At 42.5% G+C, this 13,720-nt stretch overlaps 1 protein-coding gene across 1 annotated transcript in view; it reads right to left on the bottom strand.

The window, feature by feature from the left end:
• Positions 1-1,448: 1,448 nt before the first annotated feature.
• The window catches only part of PITPNC1 (phosphatidylinositol transfer protein cytoplasmic 1), a 74,410-nt gene continuing 62,138 nt past the window's right edge, over positions 1,449-13,720 (bottom strand). Inside the window, exons 7-10 of the mRNA XM_040081408.2 lie at positions 8,886-9,041; positions 8,116-8,179; positions 4,771-4,889; positions 1,449-1,878 (exon numbers count right to left, since the gene is read on the bottom strand). Of these exons, the coding sequence (XP_039937342.1) occupies positions 1,873-1,878; positions 4,771-4,889; positions 8,116-8,179; positions 8,886-9,041 (345 nt within the window). The 3' untranslated portion in view covers positions 1,449-1,872. The remainder of the gene's footprint in view (positions 1,879-4,770; positions 4,890-8,115; positions 8,180-8,885; positions 9,042-13,720) is intronic.

The following is a 13,720-nucleotide window of genomic DNA, read 5'->3' on the forward strand; positions in this document are numbered from 1 at the left end:
GTGGAATTACTTCTGCTCCCAAAACTTCCCCCTAAATACCACACCTTCCACAAAACTCGTGCTGCAGCTGCAGCCAGCGAGGAGCTCAGTGCATTTCAGGCACTGTGCCCCGGGTCTGGGCACCCCCAAGCTGAGTGTTCAATACTCAGCAGCAGGTCAGTTCTGGGGGAGTCTCTTTTTTTCTCAATCCATGAAGTGGCAGTGGTGGCACAAAGTATCACCCACTGGGATCACGACTCAGGTAGGAGCTGTGGTTCCCTGGGAACTGAGCAGTGGCTCATTGATGTCACCAAGAGACAGGAACGGCAGCAGCCATGGAACAGCAGCTTGTGTGGAAGAGAGCAAAGTGCCCCAAAGCCGGGGCAGCGGGGAAAGGTCTCACCCAGTTCATGCTTTGAAGAGGAAGGAAGGAAGAGACCACTCCTGCAATTTATCTTTCTCTTTCTCTTCCACCATCTACACTTCCCTCTGGGTAACATCCTTGTCTGCAATGGAATTCCTGAGATTGAAGAGTGATTTCACACACATACCAGGAAGAGCACTTCTGGTTGCTCAACATCACCCACGATTCGTTTGCTTTTTGAAGTGACTGATTTTATCTCCCTTCCTCAAACGAGGCAGTGCCTGGACCCAGCTCTCTGTCAGATTGTTCTGTTTAGCAGAGAGTTGAGGCAGGGAAAAAAAAAGGAGTCTCCTGTTTTCTTCCCTTTACATTCAAGGTCTCCCAGCCTGACTAGCATTCTTCTTCCAGCGAGGAAAAGACAGAATTCATTGCTTTTGTTTCTCAACTGGCACAATTCAGCAGCTTTTTTCAATGTCACAGAACACCACTGATGAACACCAACACTCTGAGCTCACAAAAGGGCAGGGGAGAGCTAGTAAAATACATTATCTACAAGAAATAGGTGGTTCCTTTACAAATTCTGTGCAAGGTAGAAATAGTTCAATGGCCTCAAAGTCAGTATAATTAATTACAACTGGGGCTTTGATACAGTGATATTTTAGGTTTGAAAAGATCTGTATACTGTGTTTTAGGCCCCAAATCCTGAGTCATATTAAGCGAAATGTGGATCTGTTGGTGTTCAAGTAGAATGAGTTACTGATTAAAGGTTTATGAACACACAGGAGAAGTCTGAGAGTGGGAAAGATTTTAAAATTGGTTATAAAAGAAGGAAATGGGAGGGTTTTTTTCTGTTAACCCTGCATTCTAGTTGGCACTAATTTGCCTCAGAAGTCCTTGGCAGATTTACTTAATACCTACTCCTAATTATAAATGCTGTGACCTAGATGAGGGTTTGCAGGCAGAATACTGCTACAGAAAGATTGGTTATCGTTTATAGCATCCCCTCAGACTGTTCCATTGATGTCAGTAAGATGCACCATATGGCTTGAAACACTACTTTAGGAATATATAAACTACTTTCTCTTGCATGCACTTTTCAGAAGGTTTGTAAGTATCAAGTCTGAGGAAAGGAGTCATCTTTCCACACCGGAAAGATTATTTGAAACAAACAGAGAAAACCAACCAACAAACCACCACGACCTTTGTAACAACTGAGTTTTGTCACTCTCGCTGTGGCAGACATGGCTTATCAGGAGGAAACATGCAGGGTTAATTTAAAAGGTTTTTTTTCGATGGATCTGGAAGAGTGAGAGTTTCTGGAGCAGACTTTTTCCGGGGCCGATCTTTGGGAACTGTTAGGAAATCAGGAGCATCTGTGGAGAGAGGAGTTGATGGAGCACTAGACGGAGCACTGCGGGTTGAGGAAGGCATGGAAATGTTAGAGATAGATATTGCCGGTGGGAAAATCCCAATCTTCTTGTTGGTAGCTTCCTGAGTGGCTCGTTCAAACTCTCGGACTTCATCCATTGTCATGTCTTCAACGAGAAGGAATGAAAGACAAAGGCATGTTAGAATAATTTCAAATAATCATTTCATTAATTCAGTTAAACTACTTCCATCCAAATCCTAAATCAGGGAATGATTGCTTATCACGCATCTCATTAAGTGATTCTCCACATGAATGCCTTCCCATTGTAAGGCGCTGACTGGAGCACAATGAGCACAATGTAAAGGAAACAAAGTTTTAAGTACATTAATCACGTACTAATGGTTCCTCTGCCCGGGTCTGAGCTGAATAAAGATTGCTGCCTCTGATTGCTGCGGAAATCCAGCTATTCCACAGGCAGCTAAGGAGTACATTTGGATACAGTCAGTAGGTAGCATTTTTCAGAACTTCAAACAAAATACAACTGAAAGGCGTTTTAAATTTTTCATTTCGATTATGAGCCCAAGTGGGCAAAGGGTTGTCATGTTTTTTTCATCTGCTGTAATTATCAAGGGATGAAAAAAATCTTTCCTTCCCTTGGCTTGTAGCTGCAGCTTCATGCACAGGACCGAGCCTGTTTTGCTTTCCCGCTAATAAATCCTAAAGAATTCCCTCTCGCTTGACAAAGCCACAACATTCAAAGCCGTGCTTCCCAACTTTCCATCCGGAAACTGCGCTTAAACCGCGGTGGGCAAGCGACAAATCCACCTCTCAATTCCCTGCAAAACCCCGCTAAGGGAAATGAGATGAGATTAAAGCCAGGGGATGGAAATCGGGGTGCGCAGGTGTCCGGAGGTGCCGGAGGGGTCCCGGTGCTGCCGAGCCCCACAAGAGGGCAGCGCGATCCCAGCGTGGATCCGCCGGAGCCGAGCCGAGCGAAACCTCCCGTCAAATCCCAGGGGAACGACATCTGCTACAAGCTGGGAAGTTGAGCAGAAAATCAGCAAGGCTCTTCTGGAACCTGCTGCTCCATGTCTGCAGTGCCTGCAAGACGCCCACCGAGCCAACTGAAGGCAATGTTAAGATTTTTGCTGAATGTCACGTTAAATTCATAAATTTGAAATATTTCATTAGACCATTTATAGATCCTTTGAGCCACGGAAGCTCAAAACCCTAGAAATAAAACGAGTAGTCTTTTAATCAATGAAGAAGTCTCACATATTCGAGCATCTGAAGCACAGGACTGGCAGTGGGGATTAGCAGATATGTGACAAAATCCTGTCCTTCCAGGGCACTGATGCTTTTCCCCCTGCCCAGCTGCAGACACGTGCAACCTTGGCTGTCGAAGCAGCTTTCTGCTGTGTCCCACCATCACATTTAATAAACGAAAGCGTGCACGGTGCCGGCTGCCTTCACTCCCCCTGCGCCGCGTTCCAGGGACCTTTCCAGCCCACACTGACACTTATTAGGAGTGAGAACGACGCCTGTCTCACATCTGACAGAGGTGCTGGCAATAAACAGATGGTCCCAGGGGAACTGTACCTACTGGTGTTGGAGAGAGGTTCGAACCTCTTCTGCTGGTTTACGTTTCGTTTCGCACCCTCTAACAGTGGGTGGGGGTTTCTGCACCCAAAGTGGCCCAAATCCCCCTGAAACCACAGGGATTTTGATTGAGGAATTCTGTATGACGTGAACCAAAACTGTCTTGGCCAAATGAAGGGGACAGGACGTGAACCAAAACTGTCTTGGCCAAATGAAGGGGACAGGAAGGTTTCTCAGTGCACTGTCCTTTGAAGTGAAGTCCTGCTGAGTGGGGCCTCCAAGACTCTTCATTTTCGATTCAGACATGAAACATTGCGATTGACATTTACTTTTTAGCTTATATTTGTTTTAATTTCCTTCTGCCGTGATATACACTCAAGTAAAACAGTCCTTACACTGAGCTAGGAAGAACCAGATTCACTCTTTTTTTTCATTAATAACAACTTCTGTTCTGACCTCAATGACAATTTTTCCACATGGAAACTACAGGTGGCAGGCTTCATTCAGAACCAAATCCTGAAGTGTAGAGCCAAAACCTGAACTAATTCTCCGCTAAGGAGTAACCTTGATGTGGCTGAAGCTGCTGTGTCACTAGCACAAGAATTACCTTCCCTGGGATTACGCAGACAACATCTCCTCAGGCTGGGGACAGCTGGCGCTGAGCAAGAGCCAAGGAGGGACTTGGAGCCCTTCAAGCTTTGCCCCACACTGATTACACAACTAAACCCAGCACTGAGTTCCACAGCAGCATTAGCAGAAATAAAGGAATAATGACATGTCAGGAGCAAAGGCCACTGCACCTTCTCTACTTGCAGAGAATATCAATCTCTAATTTTAGGTCTCTACTTGTGGGGCCCAAATTAGGTAATGAAGTATTTTATGAAATCTCCAGATTTTGAACCAGAGAACCTACACAGAAACCTGTCCTTTTCCACAAACCACTGTTGCATACTTCTGAAAATACTTCCCAACTTGTTGGTAGTTAACCAATGACGGTGACATTAAAGTTACCTTGAAAAGAGTGAATAACTCATTAGATTTTTTTTTTTTTTCCCTGGTGAAACAAAGAATTTTGTGAATCCCATAGAAGTTTTCCACTCCCCATGTTCTTGGCTTTTTGACTGGACCACTGTGAACTCCTGCATTTTTAACTATCCAAAGAATAGAAAGTAAAAATCCTCTTTAATTTCCTCTTTATGCATCCAACTGAAATTTGAGCATTGTGTTTTCCTGGAAGCCAGGGAGCTGTATATGAGCCCAACCCCACCCTCCCTTACGTGACTGGCAGGGTTACAGTGCAAACCAAAGGCAGGATTGCACTTCATGGAGAAAGATTCTGTTCTTATTGAAGCAAAACCTCCCCAAAATTCCGCTGACTGATCAGCAATTGGTTCCTCTTCTCTGGTCTGTGCAGGTGAATTGGCTGAGGATGGGCAATATGTTTTAAAAATTGACATACTCTTGCTTTGGCATGGCTCTCTATTTCATCCACAGTAGATGAATGTTGGTTGCAAACTTTAATGTTGGTTTTTTCATGCATATTTTTCTCGTATTCTCGAACATCATCCATAGTCATATCTGTAAAAAGTTCAAAATTGTTGGCATTTTCCATCGATTCAGTGCAAACTTCATTTTTGTTTTTTCCCCCTAAGGAGAAGGTTCTAGGAACATAAAGTCTATCAGCAGAAGCCAACAAAGGATTCTTTAAAAAGCAAGGAGCAACTAGCTTTATGAAAATTGCCTCATAAAGGTAGTTGTGTCAGCCAAGGAAGGTGTGAGGTTAAGTCAAAGGGAGTCAGAGAACAGGAAGGAGTGGAAATTGTTTAGGAGTATCTGTGTAATGTAAGGTAGGCAGGAAATACTGAAGTGCAGGCCTTGGCAAAGGCCGAGATCTTCTAAAGAGCTTTTAGAAGATCCTTTAGAATAAAGGGTAGATACAGAAATATTATAAATATTTACTTACCTTTCCAGCACTTGCAAGAAGAGTTTTTGTTAACTTTGCATTGTACATCTCATAAGCAACAAAACTCTTGGTGGCACCAGTTTAGGTTCCAGAAACTAATACTTAAACTGGTAAGTGAATTAACAGTGACTGTGTTAGTGGTTGTGTAGCCTCAGGTGATTGGATGAATGACGAAAATTAGAAATATCCCACAAATGAGGCTGATCCCAGCAGCAGGATCACTGAGCACTGCCCAGCCTGGCTGGGGGATCCACCCAGCACAGTCATGTAACGGTTAACACCATGTCATGTAATGGTTAACACCTTTAACAGCTTTTGTCATCAACCACAACTGCAGCAGAAACATAAAGAACCCAATAATTGACCTGTGACTCTTCTGAGTATTCCCATGCTTTCCATAAATCCACTGGAGAGTGAGGAGTCAGAACAGGAGCCGTGTCAGAGTTTGGTCTGTTTTTTACGATGCTTTGGTAACTCCAGAGCCTCATAAAAACAGCCATCAACTTTTTACTCAAAACACTTAAAGAGCATTTTATTAGCACACTCTGCTTGCAAATAGGTGCCCCTTTGGTCATGCTCTGTGACCTGCTCTTGAGGCTCCCATTTTCCTCAAGTTTATGACGTGCCACTGGCATTTGGGAATTCTTGTATCGCACCGCTCCTTGTTCTGTGCTGTGAGGCTCCAGCTGCATTTTACCAGGCAGCTTTTAAGGCAAGATACAACTTCAGCTGTTGTAGTGGCACACAGGGTCATAATTCATCGGTAAAAAGAAATGCAGTCTAAAATTTTGATCAAAAGGAAGCATGGAATACCCCTAACTCGTGCTCTTTCAGTCTTTTACTGTTATCTAGAATACTGTTAGGATGAGAAACAAGCTCAGAAGCCGTGTCAGTAACATGCTGGGATGCACTTTGCCAAGCAGAGAACATGCTCTTTATTAGTAGGTAACACTGAGAAAATAGAATTTCTTAATAATAAAGCTAATTACAGTTTAGTAAATTAAATGATAAAACACATACTTACGGGGTCAGTAACAGCAACCAGTCATTAACATAACACATTGTTTATTACACCGATTATTTGATTCAGTTCAGCTGACTACCATCATCTCCAGGTCTTTCTCAAACTTTCATTTTAAAAGGTGTTACTAGACATTTAAAAATTATATTTTTCATGCTAGATTATGATATCTATTTTATTAAGCCGAGTTTTTTCTGGTTTTGTACTTAGGCTGATAATTAACCTCTAAAAATACACTATATTAGTTAGTAAAAAGGCTCACTCTGACAGGAAAAATCCACAAGATAATTGTGTATCGCCATATTTCATTTGTGGAAAGAGTATTTTTGGCAGGGAGATTTCAGACTTAGGGGAAAATCTATAATGAAATGTTTTTGAGCTAAACCTATTTGGTATGTTTAACTCCATGGCTATTCATTTGTCATCATTATCAGCAACTCTGCTGAAGTGCAGCTGACACTTCGCTCCTCAGTAACATTCTCCATCTCTCACTGTATAGATATTTTGGGTAGACTGGGAGCAAATTTAAGGGCTCAATTTTTACATGAAATCAGGCTGTTTTATTTAAAGTGACCAGTTTCCCTGACTTGGTACAGGAAAAAGAATGGATTGCTGTATTTCAGGTAAAGAAAGAAACAAATCTAAAATTAAAAAAAATTAGCTCTGGAGAACTCTCGCACTGGATATAAAATTCTCTTACTAGTTTCCAGCTATCCCAATAGAAAAAGATATTTTTAGCAGTTTCAGTGTTTTATGACCATTACAGCACAAGATTTTCATGCAGAAATAAATTTACAAGAACACTGTGATTTCAAAAGCAATTTTTTCTCTATTTCCAAACCATGAGCCCGCTGAGGTTGTGCTTAAATTCCAGTGCAGGGCTGTGACACCTCTGAGATGTGTTTGCAGCAGTGACTGTTCCTGAACAATGCCCAATGCTTCTGAGCTCTGATGAGAGAGGTGTCCCTCACCCATGAAATGCCCCAAGCTGGTGTTTCCTGAAGCTCGAGGAGGGCCTAAATAAACATTCTAAATATATTGCCAAATTCCCAAGATACGTTACAGGTCGGTCTCAGAACCTGTTTAAGGAGTAGCTGTGATTATGGCTATGTTTTATAAAAGGTGCATGTAGAAGGTACAAACCCAGTGAGCTCATTTTAGACAATGTGATTGGCTGGTTTGATATTCAGATTAAAGTAATATTTGATATTCCTTTGTCCTACTGGAAGTGCCCATATTCCCATAGCTGGCTCATGGATCCCCAACGCTTTTTCCTGAATGAATCATAAATCCCGCAGGATTTATGCTTACGTACATCTTTTTTTCAGAATAGCTCCATCTTTTCTTTGTTGCAATCCATATCAATAATTTAAAAGCTTCCTAAAAAGCTGGAAATGTGTTGGATCAGAAGCCTTAGGAGTCTGCAGTACGGAAATGGCTGCAAGTTAAGGCAGCCTGAAGCAGAAGCTTTATTCAAACCTGCACGAGGTTCTCCATACAGGTGACTCCGGCCTGCAGTGCAGGTGAGGCATGGTGCAGGCCCATTGACAGGCTGGGATGGAAAGGCATCCCTGGATGCTGCCTAAATCCAGCATCCCTGGAAGTGTCCAAGGCCAGGCTGGATGGGGCTTGGGGCAACCTGCTCTAGTGGAAGCTGTCCCTGCCCGTGGAAGGAGATGAACTTTGACACGGTTCCATCTCCTCCATGAACGACTCACACTAGGACCTGATGATCCATGAAATCAAACGGAAACCTGCTGTTAATTGTCTCAGGTTTTGCATCAGCCCTTTGCAAGGGGCTGGCTCTGGAGGACACTCACCATACCACTCATCCACCCAGGCAAACGCCTGCCGGTGACCGATCAGGAGGATGTCTCTGACCACCTGCAAACAAGGAAAGGGTTCAAGGTCTCAGCAGCAACAAAACATCTCATCTGTGTCTCTCAACAGGACTGAAAGTGAGAAACCCTCTGGTTTTGTGTCTACAAAGTCATGCTGGCTCTGAAGGGCTCCTAGTCCAGCTTCCCACTGGAAGTGGATCTGTTGCCAACATGGAATCATGGCTTTGACTAGCATGGGAATCCATTTGGGAATTGCACAAATACCACTCATCTTTGGCCAATTAGACATTCTGGATTTCTCCTTTTCCCTTCCCAGTTTTTCAAACGCGTAGAAGGTCAATACTACGAAAAATTTTATCACCTTGTAGTTATGCTATTCATTAACTGATTTTTTAATAGACTGGTTGGAAAACTTTCCCACTACCTGTTCCTAAGAATTCTTCACCTCATTGCTGTGTGTACGGGACCTCTGTGTACTCAGAAATATTTCAGCTCATGTATTGGTCACAGCACTGAAAATATATAGTTATTGACAGTTTTTCTCAACCTTAGGCCCGAGCTGCCCCGAACTTTGTCACATTTGTACCCAGAGTGAAGCCCTGGGCTCTGCTCCAGCTCTTCCAGACCTTGTGAGAGGTGTGAGCAGACTGGGCCAAGCTCCCAGGCTTCTCCACAGCTGTAGCCACATTCCTGTGAGTGCTCGAGTTCTGCTTATGTGAAGGATAAGAAACAGCTCCTGTTTCACTGACCTTGTGTACGAATTGCTCCACTCTGGTTTGAAGTCCCCAGACTTCAAATTTCACAGTCACAAGTTTGTAGGAGCACATAATTGGCTGATGGGTTTCTCTCCAGCCTTCTTTCAGTTGGCCTCTCCCAGTTTTCTGTGACTTGAAGTATTTGGGATCCTGCAAAACAAACAAAACATACAGGGAAATGCAGGAGGGGAAGTCGTGTTTGTCAGTTTGCCAAAGTAAAAGTTGTGATAAAACACAAAACATGCTAATAAACATTATGTAAAAGCAATAGGAAACTGACTTTTAAAATGCACTAGGATATCCTAAGATCCAAGCCTGGCAGTGAATCAATGGCAGCATATTCTTGGAGATGCATTGACAATCGTATCATCCAGGACATTTTCTGCTATAAGAGAATCAGTTATTGCAAGTCATTACAGTGCAGTGCACTCCAAGGGTTATTTATGGCCTTTGGGAAAAAAAAAAAAGTGTCCTCTTCAGAGCCTGCTTTTGCACTTCCCCTTGGTGTGAGCTGCTCTCTCTTTCCACCCGTGCCTGTCTCCTGAAATCCTGTCCAGTTGGAGCTTTGACACTTCAACACTGACCGACAGTGCCATTTTCAGTTTAAAGTGAACTTGTTCATCCTAAGCTAAGTAGGAAACTCCTGCAGTTTATCCATCTCTGGTTGTAACTGAGTTCTGAGCAAACACTGAGTAATCCCAACTCTGTTTCTCTTTCAGGAACTGGGAAATCAAACGAACTACAACATTGAAATTACAGTATAATTTCATAAAACCATTAAAGGCATTAGTTCGTCTTTTTAAAGCTTACTTTCATCTGTACTAGATACAGTTCTATCTATGAAAGTGTTATTTTCCATATTGCTATAATTCTATTTCCCTTTATGTCCAATCCTGCTAATTATATCTTGTAAATAGAAATAATTTATGGTTAAGCACTGATTGTCAGAACTTGAAAATTATGTCATTTCAGAAAATTCAGAGTGGAGCTTCTGCAATCTGTCCTGAAGAGTAACCAGCACTGCTCAGCTGTGTTCTTTCCCCAGTGCTGAGGTCTGGCAAGATCCTTTGTTATAAAAGCAGTTAAACTTATACTTAAATAGTGATTAAATTATGCATCAAATGGATGACAGTCAGGAGAAAAAAACCCACAAAATACTGATAACTACTCTGATCTTCATTTTGCTTTGTTCAGTGGGAGTTTATGTGTCACCCAGCATTCATGTTTCCTGCTGTTTAGTTATCTCCTGACTTCTGGTTTTATCCTAAACTGAAGCTCTGCCATTAAAGCTTCTCTGCAAAGCTCTAATGAGGTGATAGTCTTTCCTCCCTGTGAAAGTCACTGCTTTTATTGCTGACACAGGCTTTGGAAAGGGGAGACTTTGAGCTCACAGTATAATAAGGTTTCAATGTTAAATCACCATAAAAACAGTTCAGCATCATCATTTATCAGAGCAACAGCACAGCACAGCTCGTGGTCACAGGCTGCTGCCAATCTTCTCACCCAACAAAGCTCAGACATAGATGGATCTACACACTTTCTGGTTGAAAGAGTTGTTTGATAATTGATCATTGCCTGAAGCAATCAATATAATAATAATAATAATAATAATACCAATAAAAAGAGAAAAAAAGCAAAGAAGACACAATATTCAGAAAGATACAAAATTCTAGTTGGAGGTTCCTTTAAAAAAGAAATCATTGCAGAAAATATGATTTCAGATATGCCTGCAAAATATTCCAGTGTGAAATAAGAATCTCTAAAAAGGAAAATAGTTTTCTAAAAGTCAGGGTCTGCTATTTCTTACACACACACACACAGAGTGGTGGTGTGATGGAGCCACTGCCTTGATTCAGCATTTCAAATACACACTTTAATAATTCTGTGTGTTGTACTTTACAATCCTACAGAGTTAACCAGATCTATAATGGAATAACTTCAGTGCAGTCCAAAGGATTTAATGTAATCAATCAGAGTCAGTATCAAATATCCAGAAATTCTAACTAGAAATGAAATAATGAATAACTGCCCTGCATCACTGCTCTGCCCCAAATTTTATGGGTTGGGTCTGGTTTGGTGAATTTAACCCAGCAGACAAGGGGACACAGAGTGAGGATCACTCTGAACTTGGTGGCCTACAATGCAACTGATCCAGGTGCAAATTCCCTTAACAGCACCCAGAGATGGCACCTCAGCATCCCTTCATGCTGTTCCTTTTTCTTGAAGGACACGAGGATTAGTCACAAATTGGCTGGAGAGCTCCATGGGAAGAGCCAGCCCAGGAGGGACAACTCACATCAAACAGCTCTCAGGGAAATTCCTGCCTCTCTGGAAACATTAACATATTGATACTCTAAAACTGCAGAGTGATGAATGGAAGCCAGATCTCAGAGGAACAGATTTCCAGGCTGCTGGATGAAAGATCAAGGTGTTAAAGACTTTCCTGAGTGCTTGCACAGAACCTGAGACTCAAAGGCTGCACGGGAGCCAAGCAGGGGGGGATGTAAGGCACACTGTGACATTGGGCAAAGTCAGCTTGAGAATTCAATGTCTGGGCCATCAACTCAAAGGGCACTAATGTTTGACAGAGGTGAGCTGTTGTAAGGAAAACTAACATCCCTGGGCTTTAACCCAGCTGCTAAAAAACTACATGTTTAACATCATCCTGACTGTTTTAGACAGACACAAATTCTGTCTCAGCAATTGCTTGTGCTATGGAAGCCTTTAGGGACAGAATCTCTACATTTACCTCTATTTTTACACCTTTCCTAGGCCTCTGCCATTGACCACAGCCATGGGCAGCAGGCTGTACCAGACAGACTTTGGTGGGACCAGGACTGCTCATCTTTTGCTCTTCAATGCCTGATCCAAAGCCTACTGAAATTTATGAGAACTTGGACAAGAATGATTTTATGTGCCGAGCTCATGGGTTTAAATTGCCAGATTAGGACTCATAACCTGGAATTCTTTCTGCAATTAGGCACTGAAGGTCTTTCTATAACAAAAAATGAAGCAGGCTGATAATTTTGCATTAAAAGTAGAAATGATATTGGTACCCAGCACTGCTTCTCTCAGCAGCGCTCGTGGCGCACGTACTTGAAACTTTTCTTCCTGTGACTAGAAACTGGGCAAGCTGAAATTCGCTCTCACCCCACTTTTACATTATTATTGAGATAATTAATTTTGCCTGTTCCTTATTTTTGCTCTTAGACACCCATGCCTTTCTTCCTAGAGAAAAAGCAAAGAATACTTTGTATACTGTTGACTATTTCCCCCTTGATTTATCTACTGGCAAAATCCTCAATCTGTTTTAAATGTAATGGCATAGCTAAAATCTTTTTGTTTAAATAACCTTCTTGTCCTTTTATCAGACACAATTTATTAGGAAAGCCCATCTGGCAAATCCTTTTGCTAGAGGAGCAAAACCTACTCTGTATTTGCAATACATTATTGCCAGGTGCAGAGTGATTTAAAAATAGCACTTCTGCCAACAGAGCAGAAACATCATAACCCGTGAGCTGGTCTTAGTTGAGAATAAAATGTAAAATTACAATGAAATAAAAGCCTCTGTATGTGGGATATGGATTCAAACAGAGCACTCTCCCAGGATTTATTACTTAGACCACGAGTCAATGTGGTTATTGATGGAGTCTATTATTTACCATTTAGCATTTATTTACCTAAATTTCCTCACGGACGTCACGGGCATCAGACGTGGAGCGGTAACGCCCTTTCCAGGAAGCAAACACAGCCCTGGGTTCTTGCAATGCCTTTTCACAATTAATTCTGAGCTCTGACTTTGTACTCGGGGGTTAAATAACGCAACGCGTTTGTTGTTTACAGAAAAGCACCAAATCCGCCTGGCACGCTTGCCCTCAGCTCTGCCATGGTACCAGGCCTGGTTGGAAGCTGCCACTCCACCCTGGAGCTGGCAGCACCTCCCTGTGTGCGCTGGGAGCCTGCATGGGACACCTTGGCAGCCTTGTCCCCCTCCTGTCTCCTCTCGCTGCCCGCGTGCCCATTCCAGCATGGGCAAAGGTCCCCAGGCTGAAGCTGCTGCCAGAGGTGAAAGTGCACCCTGCTTGTGCCACCCATCCTGTTCTCTCCCTGGAAGTACCCAGATGTCCCTGAAACAGATCCTTCCTTCTCTTTTTAATGCCCGGATTAATTTTTTCCGACTGCTATGGCAATATCATGGTGCTTTTGAAGTGCAATCATTTTTTTTCCTCGTTATGCTGAAGACCATTTTGTTTGATCTTGAATTTCAGAACCAATCATGGGTTTAATACCTGTCATCTGGCATATCAGCATCAGCTGTAGTTGCTAGGTTTTGGATTTCAGCTTTTACAGCCGGGGCTCAGGAAAGATTTATTGTTGTAAAGATGCTATCATAGACATTTATGTGGAGTCATTTTTTAAAGACTTTTTTTAAAAAAATTCCATTAAATGGTATTTTCTGGAAGATCCAGCTAAATACTTAAGAACTGTAAATATTGGGACAGTTCTGAGATGTTAAAATATGATAATCCAGCCAGCCTTTATGTAAACTCACACACTAAGTGAGTAAGGAAAAGGAAACGTTCACACTTTTGCATATCCTTCACTGAGCTCCTGTGCTGACACGGTGCCCACACTCACCGGGGGGCTGAGGCAGCTGCATTATTTCAGCTACCATCATTCAGTGATGTGACAGAGGTTTTATTACCCTGAAAGCACTTTGGACAGGCATAAGGTGGACCTATCACAGAGCAGCTGTGCTAAAGGAGAAAAGCTAGCAATGGAAGAAGAAAACTGCAGCAGCTGCATGGAATCTGTTTAGAAGCAGCCTG

The sequence above is a fragment of the Hirundo rustica genome, chromosome 18 (genome assembly GCF_015227805.2).
Source record: "Hirundo rustica isolate bHirRus1 chromosome 18, bHirRus1.pri.v3, whole genome shotgun sequence".
NCBI classification, from domain to species: Eukaryota; Metazoa; Chordata; class Aves; order Passeriformes; family Hirundinidae; genus Hirundo; species Hirundo rustica.